The 23,120-nt window shown below is 42.0% G+C and overlaps 1 protein-coding gene across 1 annotated transcript in view; it reads right to left on the bottom strand.

Annotated features, from left to right (window-relative positions):
* Nucleotides 1-23,120, bottom strand: part of LOC126259601 (lachesin-like) — a 530,351-nt gene that overhangs the window by 111,576 nt on the left and 395,655 nt on the right. Inside the window, exons 3-4 of the mRNA XM_049956510.1 lie at nucleotides 11,778-11,985; nucleotides 4,187-4,345 (exon numbers count right to left, since the gene is read on the bottom strand). Of these exons, the coding sequence (XP_049812467.1) occupies nucleotides 4,187-4,345; nucleotides 11,778-11,985 (367 nt within the window). The remainder of the gene's footprint in view (nucleotides 1-4,186; nucleotides 4,346-11,777; nucleotides 11,986-23,120) is intronic.

Genomic DNA, 23,120 nt, shown 5'->3' with positions numbered 1-23,120 from the left:
AGTCTACGACCTATGATTTTATCTTTGTTCATTCATTTAAGAAACAGAAAATTTCTTGTATGAACTTCGTTTTTATGCCAGACATTTCTAATTTTTGAGATATTTGTTTATTAGCGCTTTGTTCAAAATGGTTCAAATGGCTCTGAGCACTATGGGACTCAACTGCTGTGGTTATCAGTCCCCTAGAACTTAGAACTACTTAAACCTAACTAACCTAAGGACATCACACACATCCATGCCCTTGGCAGGATTCGAACCTGCGACCGCAGCAGTCGCACGGTTCCGGACTGCGCGCCTAGAACCGCGAGACCACCGCGGCCGGCTATTAGTGCTTTGTCACAAGCTTTAAGAATGTCGAAAAATGCAGCAATTATTATTTCTTAACAAAACGTTTATTTATTCTGTAGACAACAGAGTTAAATTATCTATTGTCGCTTTACCTCTCCTGAAACCAAACTGAGGGTGTTCCTAAACTCCTTCATTAATCGTTCCAGTGTTGTCACCATACAAGATATCCGTGCTATTGGTCTATAAGTTTCGACAGCTAAAGGATGTTTTCTTTTCGATTGGGCTTCAGTGTAAAAAGCTAAAGGATGTTTTCTTTTCGATTGGGCTTCAGTGTAAAAGTAACAATGCTGGTTGTCCACTCTACAATCAGCTCATCATGGCAGCATATATGAATCAATATTTGCAGTAAGACATATAAAGCTTCTTGAGGTAGATGACTGATCGTTGAATAGTGAATGTTCTTTACACCAGAACTTGTATTGAAATTTGAATGAATTGCTTTCTCTATTATGTGGATAGGGAGCGGAGGAAATTATTGTTGTCTGTAATAGTTTGTACGTCATGAAATCAGGAGTATAATTGTACTATCAACAGTGCAGAGCTCATTCTGTCGGTTTACATTAACCGAAAGTTTTATGTTAACTTTGCCCGGTTATATGTGTTGCAGACTCTATATTCGATGCTACTTAAATTCAAAATAATTAAATGAAAAACCTAAGTTGGTTAAATTTAAGACACTGGCATTCTAGGTGAAATTATCCATCGTATACCTCATGTTAGGATCACGAGAGTGGAGCAAGAGATGTTATTGCACATATAGTTTCTTTCTTCATTCTGGAAAGAGCTGGAGCAAGGTGAGGCTACTCCTGGTGTAAAATACCCTCCGCAGTTTGTTGTACTGTGGCTTGCGAGCTACATTGTATATATAGTATAAGATTTACCGGTACACTACCTGAACGACTATTAGTGTACGTTAATATGGGGTGTGTCCACCCTTCATCTTAATGACGACGTGAAGTCTGCTAGTGACACTTTCAATGATGTGTCTGAATGTGGAGGAATGACAGCCCATTCTACCTCAAAAGACAAAACCGGAAGAGGGCAATTATGATGGACGTTGGGGTCTGGAGCGTTCAAACTGCCCCCCTTCCCTCCCCCCTAGGTATTCCATTGGGTTCAGTTCGGGACCCTACGCTGACCACTCCATTTGACGAACGTTGTTATCACAAATCGTTGCCCCTGATGTGCATTATGACAAGGTGTACTGACACGTTGATGCAAACATCCGAACCGTCCTGTGCTGAATGCACTACACATTGTTGTAAAATGTGTTCATATCCTTCCACATTTAGCATTTTCTTAAGCGAAGTAGGGGGACCACACCTTAAACACGAAAAACTGCCCCATACCGTAAGAATGCCTCCTCCTTATTTTACTGTTACCGCTGCTCATGCGGTGGCAGGTAACGTTCTGCAGGAATTCGCCAAACACAAACCCTTCGATCGGATTGCCACAGGGTATAGTGTGATTCTTCATTTATCGACATCGCTCTCTACACTACCTCAAGCGTCACTTAGCGTTCACTACAGAAAAGTGTGGGTTACGAGGAGCTGCACGTCCATTGTACCCAGTTCTTTTCAAATCCCTTTGGACAATCACTGTGCTAGCTGGACCACTCAGAGCAATTTGGAACTCACGAATGATTCCTTCCGCTGATTTCATGCGATTTCTTACTACCACCTTCCGCAATGCCACAATACTCCACGATCCCTGACCATCAGGACATGAGGCCTGCCTGTTCTCGATGTATCTGTAGTTGCTCCAATGCATTTGCACTTCACAATCACAAGAGCTAACTTCTAACTTGGGCTACTTTAGAAGGGTTGAAGTGTTCTAAATGGATTTATTACTCAAGTCTGGAACCGTCTGCTACACCAAGCAGATTTAGAAAACATCGTTCTTGTGAAATAGCTCTTTACACACACAAGTGTAAATCCGTGTTGTTTCTGTATCATTAGACCGTTCTCTTCGAAGTAATTCATAATGTTCCAAACTCTTGCTGAATATCGAAGTTAATGATATTGGCCTGTAATTTAGTGGACTACTCCTGCTACCGCTCTTGAATATTGGTGTGCCTGTGCAACTTCCAGTCTTCGGGTACGGATCTTTTAGGCGAGCGTGCGGTTGTATATGTTTAGTCCTGACGGGCCCGTTCGCCTATTACTGCTTGTCTACTGACAACATAATACTCATCGTCTCCTTTTATACTGGCGGGTCCAGCTCTAGCTCTAGCCAATTCCGTATTGTACAATGGTATCCCGATACTTTGACCAGGTACTGTATGTGTGAAATACATACACTTTTGGCCATTAAAATTACTACACCAAGAAGAAATGCATATGATAAACGGGTATTCATTGGACAAATATATTATACTCGAACTGACATGTGATTACATTTTCACGCAATTTGGGTGCATAGATCCTGAGAAATCAGTACCCAGAACAACCACCTCTGGCCTTAATAACGGCCTTGATACGCCTGAGTATTGAATCAAACAGAGCTTGGATGGCGTGTACAGGTACAGCTGCTCTTGCAGCTTCAACACGATACCAAAGTTCATCAAGAGTAGTGAGTGGCACATTGTGACGAGCCAGTTGCTCGGCCACCATTGACCACACTTTTCAATTGGTGAGAGATCTGGAGAATGTGCTGGCCAGGGCAGCAGTCGAACATTTTCAGTATCTAGAAAGGCCCGTACAGGATCTGCAACATGCGGTCGTACATTATCCTGCTGAAATGTAGGGTTTCGCAGGGATCGAATGAAGGGTAGGGCCACGGGTCGTAACACATCTGAAATGTAACGTCCACTGTTCAAAGTGGCGTCAATTCGAACAAGAGGTGACCGAGACGTGTAACCAATGGCTCCCCATTTCATCGCGCCGGTTGATACGTCAGTATGACGATGACGAGTACACGCTTCCAGCGTGCGTTCACCGCGATGTCGCCAAACAAGGATGAGACCATCATGATGCTGTAAACAGAACCTGGATTCATCCGAATAAATGACGTTTTGCCATTCATGCACCCAGGTTCGTCGTTGAGTACAACATCGTAGGCTCTCCTGTCTGTGATGCAGCGTCAAGGGTAACCGCAGCCATGGTCTCCGACCTGATAGTCCATGCTGCTGCAAACGTCGTCCAACTGTTCGTGCAGATGGTTGATCTCTTGCAAACGTCCCCATCTGTTGACTCAGGGGTCGAGACGTGGCTGCACGATCCGTTACAGCCATGTGGATAAGATGCCTGTCATTTCGACTGGTAGTGATCCGAGACCGTTGGGATCCAGCACGGCGTTGCGTATTACCCGCCTAAACCCAACGATTCCATATTCTGCTAACAGTCATTGGATCTCGACCAACGCGAGCAGCAATGTCGCGATACGATAAACCGCAATCGCGATAGGCTACAATCCGACCTTTATCGAAGTCGGAAATTTGGTGGTACGCATTTCTCCTCCTCACACGAGGCATCACAACAACGCTTTAGCAGGCAACGCCGGTCAACTGCTGTTTGTGTAAGAGAAATCGGTTGGAAACTTTCATCATGTCAGCACGTTGTAGGTGTCGGCACCGGCGCCAACCTTGTGTGAAATCTCTGAAAAGCTAATCATTTGCACATCACAGCATCTTCTTCCTGTCGGTTAAATTTCGCGTCTGTAGCACGTCATCTTCGTGGTGTAGCAATTTTAATGGTCAGTAGTGCATAAGCCCAGACGATACGGTGAAGCCATGCAGCCGTCGCGGGGCATTCTGACACTTTTGACCAGACAGAGTTTGTATGAACCATCAGCCTAAGTCGTTAGGTGAAGCCATGCAGCCGCAGCTGTAGAGACTGACCGTCGCGGCCGCCGGGCATGGGTATGGGCTGCCCGCCCTCGCGCCGCCACGTGATGGTGGGCGTCGGGACGCCGGAGGCGGCGCACCGCAGCGTCACGTTGTCGCCCTCGCGCGCCACGAGGTCCGAGCTGGTCGGCTGGTCCAGGATGTCGGGCGGCACTGAAACACCACATCAGACCATCCTTAAATATATATTGGCAGTTTCCTGTGCCCACACAAAAAGTATGTGGAATCTGACCTAAATATAACGCGATCTGGGTTGAGACATTACATACTGACGCGCGTAAATGCTGAGACATTACAGACGGTAGACAGGCGCGAACAGATTCACAGTTGTTTTGACGTGCGTCGGGTTGCGGTGTCAAAGATGTGGGACACAGCTGGCGAAGAGGCAGCGGCTGGAACCGTCTGCTACACCAAGCAGATGACAGTTTCAATACCTGCGATTGGTGGAACCCCGAGGACACGAAGTAATCTGGCTGACAGAAGGGCAGCAGTAGCCTGGACTGTTATCACCAGGGGATAAAACCTGATCGGTTCAAGATTGCAGGAGACTGGTACGATCGTGCGTCATCGCGCGGATTCTGAGGCCGAAAATTGATTTCACGGTTACAAAATACGCTGAAGGGAAAAAATTGCAGACCAAGAAGGAGTTGTGCAACATAAACGAAAGTTGGAGGCGTGTTTCTCCATCTGAAAGATGACGTGTATTTGCATTTCGTGCCAGTCTCGTAAGAGTGGCACTAGCAGCGCCACTGTGAGACCGCAATCAGGTTTGCTTTAAATACACGTATAAATGTCGTGAGCATTAGTTACCTTCGGTATTTGACCTGGTGAGTTGCTAGTCAAGAATGCCTATAAGGCGACAAAGACGCCGTTATTAGCACCTCCTGTAATAAGTCTAAGAGAAGCTGATTGTCCCTTCTACGAAACTACAGAAAGACTTTGCAGGAATGTAGCCACACTACACAATTTCTGTCAGCGGTGGTCGCTAGAATGTACCATCGCAAGAAGACTGGGGGCACCGGACCGCCACGTGGGCTTCCGAGAGGGAAGACCATCGAGACTGCCGTATGGTTCTGGCGCATCTGCAGCACTAATTGGAGAAGTAATTGACACCACGTTGATGAAACGAATTATTACAAGTCGGCTACTTCAAGTCTAGCTCCGAGTCAGATGGTATACAGGGTTGTCCATTGATAGTGACCGGGACAAATATCTCACGAAATAAGCATCAAACGAAAGAACTACAAAGAACGACACTCGTCTAGCTTGAAGGGGGGAACCAGATGGCGCTGCCATAGATCAAACGGATATCAACTGCGTTTTTTTTTAAATAGGAACCCCCAATTTTTATTACATATTCGTGTAGTACGTAAAGAAATATGAATGTTTTAGCTGGACCACTTTCTTCGCCCTGTGGTAGATGGCGCTGTAATAGTCACAAACGTACAAGTACGTGGTATCACGCAACATTCCACCAGTGCAGACAGTATGTGCTTCGTGATACATTACCCGTGTTAAAATGAACCGTTTCCCAATTTCTGAAAACGTAGATATCGTGTTGATGTATGGCTATTGTGAACAAAACGCCCAGCGGGCGTGTGCTATGTATGCTGGTCGGTATCCTGGACGACATCAACCAAGTGTCCGGACCGTTCGCCAGATAGTTACGTTATTTAAAGAAACAGGAAGTTCAGCCACGCGTGAAACGTCAACCACGACCTTCAACAAATGATGATGCCCAAGTAGGTGTTTTAGCAGCTGTCGCGGCTAATCCGCACACCAGTAGCAGACAAATTGCGCGAGAATCGGGAATCTTAATAACGTCGGTGTTGAGAATGCTACATCAACATCGATTGGACCCCACCAGGAATTACATGGCGACGACTTTGAACGTCGTGTAGAGTTCTGCCACTGGGCACAAGACAAATTATGGAACGATGACAGATTTTTTGCACGTGTTGCGGGCCGGAGTGGCCGTGCGGTTCTGGGCGCTACAGTCTGGAGCCGAGCGACCGCTACGGTCGCAGGTTCGAATCCTGCCTCGGGCATGGATGTGTGTGATGTCCTTAGGTTAGTTAGGTTTAATTATTTCTAAGTTCTAGGCGACTGATGACCTCAGAAGTTGAGTCGCATAGTGCTCAGAGCCATTTGAACCATTTGCACGCGTTCTATTTCGCGACGAAGCGTCATTCACCAACAGCGGTAACGTAAACCGGCATAATATGCACTGTTGGGCAACGGAAAATCAACGATGGCTACGACAAGTAGAACATCAGCGACCTTGGCGGGTTAATGTATGGTGCGGAATTATGGGAGGAAGGATAATTGGCCCCCATTTTGTCGATGGCAATCTAAATGGTGCAATGTATGCTGATTTCCTACGTAATGTTCTACCGATGTTACTACAAGATGTTTCACTGCATGACAAAATGGAGATGTACTTCCAACATGATGGATGTCCGGCACATAGCTCGCTTTCGGTTGAAGCGCTATTGAATAGCATATTTCATGACAGGTGGATTTACCGGATGTGACGTCCCCGGCTTTCTTTCTCTGGGGAAAGTTGAAGGATATTTGCTATCGTGATCCACCGACAACACCTGACTACATGCGTCAGCGCATTGTCAATGCATGTGCGAACATTACGGAAGGCGAACTACTCGCTGTTTAGAGGAATGTCGTTACACGTATTGCCAAATGCATTGATGTTGACGCACATCGTTTTGAGCATTTATTGCATTAATGTGGTATTTACAGGTAATCACGCTGTAACAGCATGCGTCCTCAGAAATGATATGTTCACAAAGATACATGTATCACATTGGAGCAACCGAAATAAAATGTTCAATTGCACCTACGTTCCGTATTTTAATTTAAAAAACCTACCATTTACTAACTGTTAGTCTAAAATTGCGAGCCATATGTTTGTGACTATTACAGCGCCATCTATCACAAAGCGAAGAAAGTGGTCCAAGTAATACATTGATATTTCTTTACGTACTGCACGAATATGTAATTAAAATGGGGCTTCCTATTTGAAAAAACGCAGTTGATATCCGTTTGACCTATGGCAGTGCCATCTAGCGAGCCAACCACCTACTGCCCTAACCACCCGTTTCTGAGCCAAAAATATCCTTTTAGAATGGGAAGAGTTACCCCAAAATATAATACCATACGACATAAGCGAATGAAAATAAGCAAAGTAGACTAATTTTCATGTCGAACGATCACTCACTTCTGATACCGTTCGAATAGTAAAAATGGCAGTATTAGGTCTTTGAACAAGATCCTGAACGTCGGCTTTCCACGACAGCTTACTATCTATCATCTATCTGAACACCTAGAAATTTGGACTGTTCGCTTTCACAAATAATATGCCCATCTGTGAAATTAAAATGTCAGGTTTTGTTGAATTGTGCGTTAGAAACTAAAAAACTGAGTCTTTTAGTTTATTTTCTACAAGCCATTAACTTAGGTCATGTACTGCACTATTTGCAACCGAACCAATGTTGCACCAACATCCTTTACTACTAAGTTAGTGTCATCAGCAAACAGAAATATTTTAGAGTTACCCGAAATACTTGAGGGCATATCATTTATATAAATAAGACACAGGAGTGGCCCCAACACTGATCCCTGGAGCACCCCCGCACTTGACATTACCCCACTCAGACCCCACATCACGGCCGTTATCAACATTGTGAATAATGACTTTTTGCTGCCTGTTGCTAAAGTAAGAGTTGAACCAATTGTGAGCTACTCCCTGTATTCCATAATGGTCCAACTTCTGGAGCAATATTTTGTTATCAACAGAATCAAATACCTTAGTTAAATCAAAAAATATGCCAAGCGTTCGAAACCTCTTGTTTAGCCCATGCAGTACCTCACAGAGAAAAGACAATATAGCATTTTCAGTTCTTAAACGACTTCTAAAGCCGAATTGTACATTTGATAGCAAATCATGTGATATAAAATGATCAATTATCATTACATACACAGTCTTTTCAATAACTTTTGCAAACACTGATGGCATAGAAGTAGGTCTAAAATTATCTACATTCCCCCTTTCTCCCTTTTTATAAAGCGGCTTTACTACTGAGTACTTTAATCGCTCAGGAAACTAACAATTCCTAAAGGAAAAATTACAAATATCGCTAAATGCAGGGCTAACATGTGCAGCACAGTACTTTAATGTTATGTTAGACACTCCATCATAACCATGAGAGTACTTAGTCTTCAGTGATTTAATTATTGACTCAATCTCCCTCTTGTCTGTATCACGGGGGATTATTTCAAACATCAATTTTGAAAAGGTATTTGCCAAGAAAGTTATATGATTTCCTGTAGAAACTAAAATTTTATTTAATTCACCAACAATGCACAGAAAATGATTGTTAAATACTGTGCATATACCTGATTTATCAGTAACAGAAATATTTTTACTGTGAACTGATTTTATATCGCCGACTTTGTGCTGCTGACCAGACGCTTCCTTCACAACTGACCATACGATTTTAATTTTATCCTGTGAATTAGCTATTCTATTTGCATACCACATACTCTTTACCTTCCTAATCATATTTTTAAGCACCTTACAATACATTTGTAATGATATACAGTAGCATGATTGTGACTATTTCTAACATTTTTTATATAATTCCCGCTTTGTTCTACATGATATCCTTATCCCACTAATCAGTCACCCAGGCTACCTATTACTGCTAGTAGCCAGCCGGTGTGACCGAGCTGTTCTAGGCGCTTCAGTCTGGAACCGCACGACTGCTAGTAAAAAAATGGTTCAAATGGCTCTGAGCACTATGGGACTTAACTTCTCAGGTCATCAGTCCCCTAGAACTTAGAACTACTTAATCCTAACTTAACCTAAGGACATCACACACATCCATGCCCGAGGCAGAATTCGAACCTGCGACTAGAGCGGTCGCGCGGTTCCAGACTGTAGCGCCTAGAACCTCTCGGCCACCCCGCCGGCTACTGCTAGTACCCCGTTTAGAATGTTCCAACGGAAAGTTGCTCTCAAAGAGCATGAGAAACGTGTTAACGAAAGCATTCTATTTATCATCTATGTTATTGGCGCTATAAACATCCTGCCACTCTTGTTCCTTCACAAGGTTTAAAAAGCTCTCTATTGCTGTTGGATTAACTTTCCTACATACTTTGTAATTAAATATGGCATTGGTTTCAGTACAAAAGCCTTTTAGTGTTAAAATTTGTGCATCATGATCTGAAAGGCCATTCACGCTTTTACTAACAGAATTACTATCTATTAATGACGAATGAATAAAAATATTGTCTATGGCTGTGCTACTATTCCCCTGCACCCTAGCTGGGAAAATTACAGTCTGCATCAGATCATACGAATTTAGGAGATCTACCAACATCCTTTTTGTTGCACCATCATATACAAAAATTTATATTGAAGTCACAACATATAATTAGTTTCTGGTACTTCCTACAAAGTGAATCAAGAACCCTCGCTAGCTTGAGGAGAAATGCTTTGAATTCGGAGTTAGGAGACCTATAAACAACAAGAATTATAAGTTTAGTTTCACTAAATTCAAGTAGCACTGCACAACATTCAAATATCTGTTCAGTGTAGTGTCGTAATACGTCTATGGACTCAAATGGAATACTTTTTTTTTTTACGTACACAGCCACTTCCCCACCACGCAAAGAACTCCTTGAGAAACAGCCAGCTAATCTGTAGCCTGGTAAAGGAAGCCTCTGAATTGTCAAATTATTTAAGTGGTGCTATGATATACCAATAATTTCAGAGTCAACATCTATAAGCAGTTAACTAACTTTATCTCTAATACCTCTTATATTTTGATGAGATATGCTAATTCCTTCTCTACTTGGAAACATTACATTCTCAGAAGGTGAGTCCTTAGTTAGAGGGACTTCCTTTAGCAGTTATACCTATCAATCCAAAATAGGTGCAGCTTTACACCAACTACTACAGGAATTTTTCCATGAGTGACACCACCACCACCACCAAACACTACACCATCACCTATAAGCTTAGCCAGCCTCCCTTCCCATACCTATTGAAGTGCAGGCCATGCCTAGTGAAACCCGATATACTGATAGAACCAACTGACACGACTGAGATGTGACCCCTGCCCTTTGCCATCAGCGCCCTCCCCAGCCCCACGTTAACACGCCTAACAGCTGCATTAAGGTGAGGCCGATCATGACGCTGAAACAGTTGCACGAAATGAACAATAGTGCCACCAGTTTGAGCAGCTTTCTTAACCATTCCTTGTCCCTATCAAGACTGTTCCCTGCTCCACCCACTATCACTACCAGAACCTCCTTCGTAAAATTCTTACATAACTCCCCTATGCTGTCAGTCACCTGAGTCAACCCTGCACTAGGCTTCACAATGCTGGTGACCTGGTACTCACTCCCCAACACTTCCTGAAACTGCTGGCCCACATCTCTACCATGGGAACTACCTATCAGAAGAACCTTCTTCTTTCTGATAGACTTTGCAATTAACCTAGGCCTCCTAATTGCTGAGGACTGTTGCGTGTGGAAAGCGTTAGAAATTTTGGAACAAATATGAGTATGAGGCAACAATAAAACCAAGAACGAAGTGCTCAGAATAAAAAGTGTGCAAGGCAGGTGTGCAGTCGTTCACAGCTACAGATCTATCTTTGCATCAAAGGAGCATTGACGGAAATGTATGTTTCAAGACTGAGAGAAAATTCTTGGTGAAATAGTATCAGATACAAGCTCTGATGCGACGGTATCTACCTCAATGAAAGCGACGAAGAATTCAGAAGCTGTTGACTCGGCTGAAAAATACCATGAGTAGACACTATTCCTTAAGTAAACCGCAAAAGAACGGAAGTACTAAAGAGTAAAAGACAAGACTTAGCGATAAACTTAACATCAAAATTGGGGACCAAGTACTACATAAAGTAAAGGAATTAGAAGCAAAATAACAGATGATTGGAGAAGCTATGAGGACACAAAAAACAGATTAGTATAGGTAACGAGGGCATTCCTGCCCAAAGGAAGTCTACTACTATCAAATTCAGGCCTCATTTTGAAGAGAAAGTTCTGAGAATGTACTTTTGGATCACAGCATTGTATGGAGGTGAATCAGTGACTGAAGGAAAACTGGGAAAGACGGAAATTAAGTGTATAAAATGTAGTGTTATAGGAGTATGTTGAAAATTAGGTGGAAGTTCTCCGCAGATAGGAGAATATGGAAAACAATCACAATGAGAAGCGAGAGGATGACAGGACATGCGTTGATACATCGAGAAATAACATCAGTGGTAGTAGAGGCATTCGTATAGGGTGAAAACTCTAGGTAACACAGAGATTGTAATACAGCCAAGAAATAACTTAGGTCTTAGGGTGCACGTGGAACTTTGAAAAGAAGAAGTTGGCACAGGATAGGCAGTCATTGCGGTCCACATCAGACCATTCATAAGATTGCTGACCTGAACGAAAAGAAGAAAAAAACCCACAACAAGTTCCATGGGTTAGGAAGAAACAACAGTTTTAATACAGGGACAGAGTAAAAATCACAATACGCGCTTGTCGCACTCACCGACGACCTGCATGTAGCCGAGCTGGCTCTTCATGGGGTCGGTGTTGATCTGGCACATGTACCAGCCGCGGTCGGATTCGCGCACGTCGCGGATGTGCAGGAACCAGGTGCGGCGGTCGCTGTGCGTCACGCCGATGCGGTGGTTCTTGGTGATCACGTGCGCCGCGATCGTCAGGATCGTCTGCGTGTCCACGCGCAGCCACGCCACCTGCCGAAAAGGAAAACACACCACTGTTGGAGCGGACCCGTGTGAGCATGGGGCAGTAGCAACTCATGAATTTGTTGGTAAATGAGATACTTCTGTCAGCAGATGTAGTATTAGTACTTCGAAAATTTCTCAATTCTTGGAGATATCATCAGTTCTAATTTACATTATCCCGTTATATGTGCAGGATGTTCCGATGTAACTTAAAGTCCTGAACCATTGGCAGAACTAGAGTAAATGCGACTCAGAGCCCGACTCCACCCTTTCTCCTCTCGCTGTTTTTCCCCTTCCAACTACAATGCAGTGTCCAATTAATCGTCATTACTCCCTAGTTCTTATCTTCGTTTATTTAGGTCAACAGCAGGTAAAAATAGTACATACTGCAATAATTATTTTTTATGACAGAAATTCAAAATACGGAAATCAAACGGTCCTCATTCTCACTAATTGCATCAATGACATGATTCCTCCTTCATTGATTTACTATCGACTAATACAAATCCGCAAAAAACAAGATAACCAATGCTAAATATAGCTCTTAAATTTTCGTGGCGTTGGCTCAACTGGCATAACAAAAGTGGTTCTATCAGTCAGCCGAAAATAAGAGACACGCCCGTCTGTGGGAGATAGATTTATACGTCTCATGGAACTATTGCTCAATGTGGTCGTCAAGGTCTCCTTTCATACATGCCCACAGCCTTCCCAATTTTTACGCCTTCCAATACATTTTCTTGTTGCGCTTCCTCCTCTTTCACCTCTTCCCCCCCCCCCCCCCCCTTCATTTGCCTTTCCCTATCGTCACGTGCACCTTCACTCTTGAGAAACTGAACTACATACACGTAAAGTGATTCAGTAATGACGTTTTGTGGAGTGCAGCTCGGAGAGACTAAATGCTTTAGGGAGTCGTTGTGATCCACGACCGCTCAATCGCTACTCGCAGCTTACCAACATTGATCAGTAGGTTAGCCTGGAGAGCAGATAAGCACACTCAGCTCCATGTTCTGTAACTTCTGAGAAATTTGGGGTGGGACGTTGTACTGATGAAGCTACAGGTCGTCTGCGGTGTGATAAGTGCAATCAGACAAGTGGACATGGTCATGTAGTCCGTTCTTCAGTGGTTCGTCTATATCAGATGGCCACATTTTATCCCACGCTAACTTATAATAGGACCACTATCTCATCTCCTGCCTGAAAGGTGCTCTGTTAAGAAGTAGTATGCATCAAATGGCTCTGAGCACTACGGGACTTAACATCTGAGGTCATCAGTGCCCTATACTTAGAACTAGTTAAACCTAACTAACCTAAGGGCATCACACACGACCATGCCCGAGGCAGGATTCGAACCTGCGGCCGCAGCATCAACGGAGCTCCGGACTAAAGCGCCTAGAACCGCTCGGGCACAGCGGCCTGCAAGTAGTATGCCTCTCCTCGAGCGGTTTACAAAGTAGCCGCAGCCTGTCATACCCGTACCATACACGTGTGTACCTACGTACTCAGCGACCCATCGGCTCATTCATTCTATCTCGTTGCACTGAGCCTCCGGTGCCGGTGTTTGAGCGCCCAAGCAGATCTTCCTCCACGGTGATGAGCAGGGAGCAGACGTATAAGTATCGTGCGGTAGGTAGTGTCGCTGTTCACACATTGTTATTGGTCCTAATTCAATTGGGGAGTCTCCGTAACGCTGTAAGCCGTCGCTCCGCTGTCAAAGTCCATGTTCGTCATTAAAACGCCGTTGCTGAGAGTAGTTGGCTCTATAGTCGATATTTTCTCGGAAGCGAGCTGCTTATGGTACTTTCACGACAAAGCATCTTTTGGAAAGCAGAGTGCTGATTTTGATGTTTTAATCACTTGTCAACTCTGTATCGTTCGCTATCGCTGCCACTAATTTTTCATAGTAGTTCATGCCTTGTAGAAAATAAACTAACGCTAAATCACAGTAAGACTCAGTTTTTATAGTTTCTAACACATAATTCAACAAAACACGACGTTTTAATTTCACTTAATGGGCATATGATTAGTGGATCTGAACATTTCAAATTTCTAGGTGTTCAGATAGATAGTAAACTGTCGTGGTAAGCCCATGTTCAAGACCTTCTTCAAAGACTTAATGCTGTCATTTTTACTATTCGAGCGGTACCACAAATAAGTGATCGTTCGACACGAAAATAAGTCTACTTTGCTTATTTTCATTCGCTTATGTCGTATTGTATTATATTTTGGGGTAACTCTTTCTATTCTAAAAGGATATTTTTGGCTCAGAAACGGGCGGTTCGGGCAATACGTGGTGTAAATTCGCGAACCTCTTGTCGACTCCTATTCACTAGTCTGGGTATTTTGACATTGGCCTCTCAATATATATATTCTTTACTGTCGTTTCTTGTTAACATCAGCTTATTCCCAAGAACAAGCAGCTTTCACTCAGTTAATAGTCGGCAGAAATCCAAACTGGATCGGACTTCCGTAACTCTTGTACAGAAAGATGTGCAGTATACTGCTGCATCCGTTTTCAATAAGCGACCACAAGAATTGTAAAATTTTAGCAGTAATCCACGCGCTCTCAAATCGAAACTGAAGTGCTTCCTCATGGGTCACTCCTATTCTGTTGATGAGTTCCTTGAAAAATTAAGCTAATTCTTATGTTATGTAGTTGACCGCGTTTACTGAAAATAATGGCTTGCCTTTTTTGGGTTCATAGTCTAAACATTTTATTTTTATCTGTTATTACTTTTATGCCGTAATTTCTTGTGCTGATACGTTCCATGACCTTGGAAATTTGCTCCTCAATATGGTCTTACGGAACTTAACGTATAAATAAATAAATAAATAGGTCGTTAAAGCACCTTTTCCCATATGCTTCACATTGGTCTGTAATTACAAACCAATGTGAAGCCTATGGCAAAGGGTGTGTATTGATGGTTCAAATGGCTCTGAGCACTATGGGACTTAACTTCTCAGGTCATCAGTCCCCTAGAACTACTTAAACCTAACTAACCTAAGTACATCACACACATCCATGACCGTGGCAGGATTCGAACCTGCGACCGTAGTGGTCGTGCGGTTCCAGACTGTAGCGCCTAGAATCGCTCGGCCACCTCGGCCGGCCGGTGTGTATTGTATTGTGTATTGAACTGGGGACCTAGAAACGACGTCCCATCGTAGCCCTCAGTGTTTCATAACTCCACAACAGGGCACAGCAGTCTACCCACCCCACCGCCGTGCGGTTTGCCCCCCCCCCCCTGGAATCCCCCCTCTCCCCAATCCACCCTCACCCTCCACCCCTAACCCGGGAACGTCTCATCCCAGACGGGTGTACCCCAAATGTTTGCGTGGTAGAGTAATTATAGTGTATGTATACGTGAGACAGTGTTTGCGCAGCAATCGCCGACATAGAGTAACTGAGGTTGAATACAGGTAACGAGCCCGCATTCGCTGAGGCAGATGGAAAACCGCCTAGTAACCATCCACCAGCTGGCCGACACACCTGATCTCGACACTAATCCGCTGGGCGGATTCGTGCCGGAGGCCGGAATGCCTTCCCGCTCGGGAAGCAGCGCGTTAGACCGAGCGGCTAGCCGGGCAAAAATGACAAAGGGTACTAGCATGGTATCGAAAGTTAATATCTCTTCCGTTCCAAACATGTATGGAGCACGGGTAGAATGACTTCTTTAATACCCCTGTGAGTGCCGTAATTAGTATAGCCATGGCTTCACGATGCCTACTGGAGTAATACGAGGAGGGATGGAGAATTACTCTAGATTCTTTTTAAAAAATAGGTTCTAGTAAATTTTTGGCTTTTGTAGGCTGAACCGTGTCACGATAGATAGACGCGTCACTTATCGAAATTTGATCTTTTCCCAAGCAGGCGGAAGTGTAGTCGGGCTGCCGGGACGTGTGGTAGCTCTTAGTGTGTCTCAAGCGGGCCTTCCAGGCAGAGGGTTATGGGCAGAGCTTGAGACGCTAAGACTGCTGGATCGAGTCGTGATGCGCCGATAGTGGTGCGCGCAGGGTCCGTTATTGATGTGAGGGGTGTGGGGCAGGTTCTTGTGAATGCAAGGACAAGTTCCTAGACCGCTTTCGTGTTACTCGTGTCTTTCCATTGGAGTTTTCAGCCGTTTTCTGCCGCGTTTCTCATGCACTCAACTGTGCCTTTTCTTTGGACCAGTGACCACCACAGCCACTGCTCGTGCCCACGTTGGCCTTTGTGTGCCCGTACATCACCCCAGTATTTGCTATGTGGTGAGCGGGTTTTTAAGTATTTATTGGTGATTTGTACGCCGCTTGACATTGCAAATTGTTTGGAGATCCTCTGATGTTGGCGTGCTACCCAATTCGTTGAAGTGAAATTGGTGAGAGTTTGTTTTTGTCCCTCTGAACTATCGTTTTGTTTTTCAGAGACATTGACTGTTAAACGCGGTGATCTGCTCAGACTCTGATTTAAGAGACGGCACAGTTCAGCGTCATTACTGTGCATGCTTTGAACTTAAGACATTTTTTCATAATAATAAAGGTACTACTGCTTATATTTTGTGTTGAAGTAAATCTGGGCCTCGTTGTGGCACTGTAAATTCCTCTTTTTCGTTACACGATGAATGCATATTGCTGAGTAATTTTACTTTGGTATCGTGAGGGAGTACCTTAGCCCTTGTGTGTTTACACACGAGTAGTTTAACCTATTGTTTTTGGGTCTATTGTTTACTGTATTCCGCTTGGGCGGTGTTTGCTTAAATTGGGTTTGGTAGCCTGTCCGCTCCCTGTTCGGCTGAAATCTTACTTAAACCCTTTTAATATAGTGTTGCCTGCGTTTAAAATTATTCATTGTGTGTTATAGAAAGAGAAGATCTCAGGGCTCCTCAGGCTGCCCGTGATGTAGGGTGTCCCGACGTTGCTTTTTTTTCCCGATTGTGAAACTGAAGCCACACTTCACAGTTGTGGGGCAGCAGGTAGTTTCTGTTATTTGGTATTATCTCCCTAGGGAAAAGCTTAGCAATTTATTTTGAAGTTTTGGCGAGACCTGTTAAAGTCTCTTTCGGTTGACTAATTTTATTAGGCTTCATTTAATATTTAAACCTTGAAGGATTTTTCTTAATGAAGACTCTGTATTTAATCGCAAAATTTTATAAATTTAGTCTGGTTTAAAATTGTTTCGAAAATCTCAAAATTCGACGTTTGTCTTTTTTAACTAAAGGGATCCTCTTTAACTGTAATACTTGTGAGTTTAATAAATTATTTTGACATATATGAAGGTCAATAATGATGTACTCTCCATTATGGCCCAGTCCCTCCTTACAGAGCAACCGAAATGCAAGAAGCAAGCTACGCAGGACACTTGATGTCTATCTTCAAGCCTGTGCTAATTCAGGCTCTTCAACATTTGTCTGACATTTTACCAAGAATCAGAAAAATTGAGACCATTCGTGCCGCTCTCCTTTGTATGTGTTCAGAGCTGCCCGTCCTATCTGATATGAATACCACACAGCTATTTCGGGGATACTGTTAATTCTTCATTTACAATTGGCAATCCACATAAATTCAATGTTGTCATTTCAGAATGGAATAAGAAAATATATTAAACTTCTGAAAGTCTGATAAGTGTTCCACAATACAAAACTCTCACGTACGTCATTATAAATAACTGCATACTGCATCATCTACGAGAAGTCGAACTTACTTTTAATATAGTAATCCAAGTCATTAATGTAACACCTGAACATGAGTCGTCCGAAAATACTTCCATGGGGCACGTCTGAAGTTTAGTTGTACTTCTGTCCATAAAACTTCAACAAAGATGCTATACTGCATCTTCCCTACCAATAAACACTCAATCTAGTCACAAATTTTGCTTTTATACCCTGTATAATCGTGCTATCATTTTTATACGGTTACATGTCAGATGTAGTTGATGTGGCATTATATTCGGCGTTATTTTCATTTTAATGTTCACAATTTTTGCAGCTTTTTTATACTTTTAATAACTTTGTTTGGTATTATAAGTTTACGCACGCCATTTAATCATCGTTCAGAATAAAACATTTTAAAACCGGTAAACTGTTGACATTTGTCAATGAATCCAGGACGTTGAAACTTTACACATTCTGGTGTCTAATTTGTTAATCAAGCATGACTGACCTTTCCAAGCTCTATTTCATCTTCCGTTTCTCCTCGGAAATAATGTATAAATTTTAAAAACACTATGACATTTCCCCCTTCCCCATGAAGTATGGACCTTACTTGCGTGCCTCAGCGATACAGATGCCATACCGTAGGCTCGACGATATCGGTGAGGTATCTGTTGAGCGGTCAGATAAAATGTGTTTCCTGAAGAGGCGCAGCAGCCTTTTCAGTAGTTGCAGTGGCAACAGTCTGGATGATTGTCTGAACTGGCCCTGTAATAAGAATGGCCTTGCAGCGTTGCTATTGCGAACGGCTGAAAGCACTGGGAAACTAAAGACGTAATTTTTCCCGAGGGTTCGCAGCTCTACTGCATAGTTAACTCAAGAAGAGAATAGAGACTTTTGAAATGTGGGGTTGTACAAGAATGCTGAAGATCTGACATTAGATCAAATAACTAATGAAAAGGTACTGAAAAGAATTGAGGAGACAAGAAATGTGTGGCACAACTTGACTGAAAGAAACGATCAGTTGATACGACACATTCTGAGACACCAAGAGATCACCACTGTAGTACTGGAGGGAAGTGTGGGGAGTAAGAACCTTAGGGGGAGACCAAGAGATGAATACACTAAGCAGATTCAGACGGATGTAAAATGCAGTAATTATTCACTAATGAAGAGGCTTTTACAGGACAGAATAGCATGGAGAGCTCCATCAAACCAGTCTCCGGTCTGAAGACCACAACATAACACGACATTTCCTCAGATTACCTAACTTTATTTAACTAACTTATCTTCTAAGTGAATGGAATCAAAAGGTACGACCATTTATGACACACATTTTGTTACTCAGAAACTGACTAATGAAAACCTAAAGGATAATTCCAGCTGACCTCCGATCACGAAATTTGACTAGAAGCAACGTCTCACAGTACAAATAAAGGCTAAGATCCGAACATTTTTTGTTTGTAGCCACATCACACGAAAAAAACATTTATTTTATCATTCACTACCCGTTGTCAAACGCAAAATTCAAACAATCAGCAGTTCTGCATTCAGGCTGATTGGATCGCAAGCATCAGGCAAGAACTAGTCTGCGAAAGTTTGTTTCACTTACAACTTGAAACACCACATCTACGTGCATTAATCACTCCTGGATACCTGATGATGGATAAATTCCGAAACGCATCATACGAACAGTAAAGTTATTACTTGCTTGGTGTTTGATTTTTACTACACCAACCTGGTGAGCCTGAATGGAGAACTACTGATTATTATAATAATGGTCACATGCTCCTGCATAACTTTGTCACATCTATATTGTTGAAATTAAACATTCTGGAAAAATCTTGGAATACCTGGGACCGATATCTTGGCAGCGTCAATGTTGATAACACGAAAAATTGCTCGAGTCTCTCGATTCGCGAAATGAATCAACTGTCTATACACATAATTAAGTTTGTAAGAGCCCTCAGTGCGTGAGTCCTATTCGGACCTGGCCAATTTTTTTCACAGTAGGGATAAAAAATTTCAGTTTTCATGGCTACGTGAAAAAGAAACCTTGAAATCCTACAGTCCTTACGCGAGAGAAGCGGTGTTGGCTTCATTTTCAGTATTCTATACAACCAGAAAAACATTTTCACAGTAATATCAAAATCTTTAACGTATATTTGTATCTACCTTTTTTTTGATTGTATGGTAATTATTACTTGTTAGGTAATTTAATGAGAATTGTTGTAATTTTCATTTTTGAAAAATGTGAAAGGGATGTACCGGTATTGCTATCTATACCCCAATCTCAAGGCAAATGCAGCTCAGTTTGGTGCTTCAAGGGTTACAGCCCTCGGTGAGAAGACAATGATGGGAGAAGGGAGATTTTTAAGCCGAAGTGAGTTGGTTTACACTGTCTATAGAATACATGCTTCTCTACAGTTATACTATAGGTTTCATTCAGTTTTCTAATTGTCACGTTCGCTATTTTGTAGGGGAAGTTACTCCTGAAAACTTTTTTCTCTAGCGAATAACATATGTTTAATGTGTTTTTTTTTATTCCACTTTTAAATGATGGCATTAACCTCTTGTATGCTGCAGTCTTTGTTCTGAAATTAATAAATTTACTCTGGAAAACTTAGGATTTTCCAAACGTCAAAAAGTGTTCCAAGGTACAACACAGACATGTCCCCAAGAACAAACATCCTATCGGAATTTTAAAATGTTACAATCGAGAAAATCTTTTAGATACTGTATTTAGTCGTCTATCTGTTACATTCTTACTGTTCTGCACACTAGTAGTCAGTAAATGAGATCACATTGTGAAGAAGTGTTATCGAAAACCAGTCATAAGTTAAATACATTTTAAAATAGAAGCTACTGGAAACTCACGTGAATTTTCGTTTGGAAGATAGATAAAATTAAGACATTAATAAAACTCAGTTAATTAGCAAATATCACAAATTACATGATAAGAAACATTCTTCCGTTTCAAGGTACAAGATAGTGGGCGACCAATGAAGTATGAACTGACCGTTCACTCGTTATGTAATTAGTTTTAAACATATATATAATTTTACTTGCCATAAAATTCCATAACTGAAGAATTAACAGTGTCTTCCAAATAGCTTTAATATATTTACTTAAATATGTAGAACTAAAATGTTTACAAATGCTGCACAAAACACAACCTCACGTCTCACAACACAAAAGAATATGCCGGATATTGCCTGTGGTGCTCTTTAGTGCGTGTTCCTTAATGTGATTCTAAAATCAGTCGCTAGATGGAAACACCAACCAGTAAGCATCGTGTGCTCCTGGGTGCAGTATTCTCAAGGTTCGACACTCCCCCCACTCTCATGAGATTTAACCACGAGAGTGTCACATTTTCTCCATAGTGTAAACTACTGTGCTACCGACAAGACTATTCCGATCGGGAGACGTGTGACGTTAATAGTTTTATATTTAATTGTGATAACCACGGAATAAGGGAAGGGATTTGTACGAAAACGTACAACTATTAAATAATCCTCCCGATAAATATTCAGCAGTATGTGGAAAAAATTACTGTAAATATTTAAAATTTTTTTCAAGATTTGACCCAGTGGTTTAAAAATCTCATTACAAAATATAATTTATTTTCTTTTTTTCTTCGTATACAGCAATAGAAGGTCGCCAAATGAAAGGAATCATTTCTGAAGCTGCAATAAGTACATGGTCTCTAGAGTCACGACGTTAACTTTACACCGCGAGCTGTGTTGCAAAATAATATGATCTACTGCGGAAATTGCGTAGAGGTTAACTCGGATGCGGATATATCCTGAATATCCGGAATAATAATTACTTTAAGGGTAACAGCCTGCGCAGCAGCGGATATTAGCCCGTATATCTGCGGAAATAAGCAATGAATACTGTAGGGTTGAAAGTTAAAAGACAGTGTCAATATTATAACACGATATTTGTTGACGTGCGTTAAAGGCGATCGATGTACGCGACTACATGGAACGATACCGCACGGTAGCAGCCTATGTTCCCTTAAAATTTGTAATTTACAGCTTCCATGTAATTCGGAATGCCAATTACGGTATCAGTCAATTGACCCTGAAAGTCGAGTAGAAAAGTGTTCGCATCGGAATGTCTTAGAAACAAAAAAGCAACAAAGTTCTTGTTTGTATCTGTTAGGCAAAGAAAGTCGTTAACATAAACTTGATGCAGGTGGCCATTCAAATGCGTCCAGCGAAACTTTGAAGCCAAATTTGTGACTTCAGGAGCAGAAAATAATTTAATGAATGCTCAGGAAAATTGATGAACTAGGTATAAAATCTGCTTCGAATGGATATGTCCTTATCATACAGTAATTTTCATATTACACTTAGCAAAGAAAAGAAGTCAAAATGTAGTACGTAGGACCGTAACATCAAGGGCACATTTTATTGAGCGATAACCAGTATATTTCACCTACCTCTGGTTTCTTATCTTTCATTCTGAAAAAATAAACAGTTACTGCAAACAGATTAAGAGCAGATAACATGAGTACTCGCAATATTTGTTAAAATTGACATCGTCTCCAAATTATGATTCCTACCTAGTTTAACAGGGCTTTGCAGATCAATTAGTATATTCCAATAAAACCATCATCACAGATCAGTTACACTGCTCAATACCTTAAAAAATTACAGTTTTTTTCTCAAACTAGCTGTTTCATCTCCGTAAAAGGAAATTTACGTGATACTTTCCTTGTGCATCATTTATGCATAGACGAATACACTACACAATATAGAAAATTTTGTATCATATTATAATGGTGCAGTCAAATAAATTTCCTCTATTAAATAAAATAACTGTAAATTTTTTCTTAATGAAATGGGAGTCTCCTGAAACTGGTAAAATAAAAAATAATTTAATAATCAAGTCCCCTGTCAAGTCTTCACGTAACCACGGCGTACCGAATAGGATGAAACTCTTCACAAAATTTCAAATCTCGATAAAAATCTTGCGCATGCGAATAGCGGTTCACTTATCCTCACAGACCTTCAGCGTGGCTGTCCAGCCGCTTTGTTCGTGACGGGCAGCCATTAGCAAGAGTTGCCTGCAACAACCTAGACGAACTATTTGACATCAGGAGTTAACGAAAGCGCGTAATTCGCCTCTCGGGCACCAAAATAGTTTGCACCTCCGCTATTACATGCGCGGGAGTTCCTATAATGCGACAACAAGTACAGCTCAGAAACACGTGATAAAATAGTATAATGTATGTTTGATCAGGCAACTATACGTCAGTTCTACGTTGGTTATTTTTCCGTGTTCTGAACACGAATGTCACAACATGTTTAATGTTTCAATCACAAATTTGATATTCAGCTTACTCTGTTTGTATATTCTCCTCGAGATAAAACTTCCTTAATCCTGATGTGGTTGTTGTCCACTCTTAGAAACATACTTCAAGTTCAATTTCATCTCAGCAGCTTTAAGCTTTCTATTTCAATTCCACTACAAAAATAACGGCTTTTCCCTAAGGAACGAACAACACTGAGTATT

This window comes from Schistocerca nitens, chromosome 5, assembly GCF_023898315.1.
Source record: "Schistocerca nitens isolate TAMUIC-IGC-003100 chromosome 5, iqSchNite1.1, whole genome shotgun sequence".
NCBI lineage: Eukaryota > Metazoa > Arthropoda > Insecta > Orthoptera > Acrididae > Schistocerca > Schistocerca nitens.
This window is presented reverse-complemented; position numbering and strand designations above follow the sequence as displayed.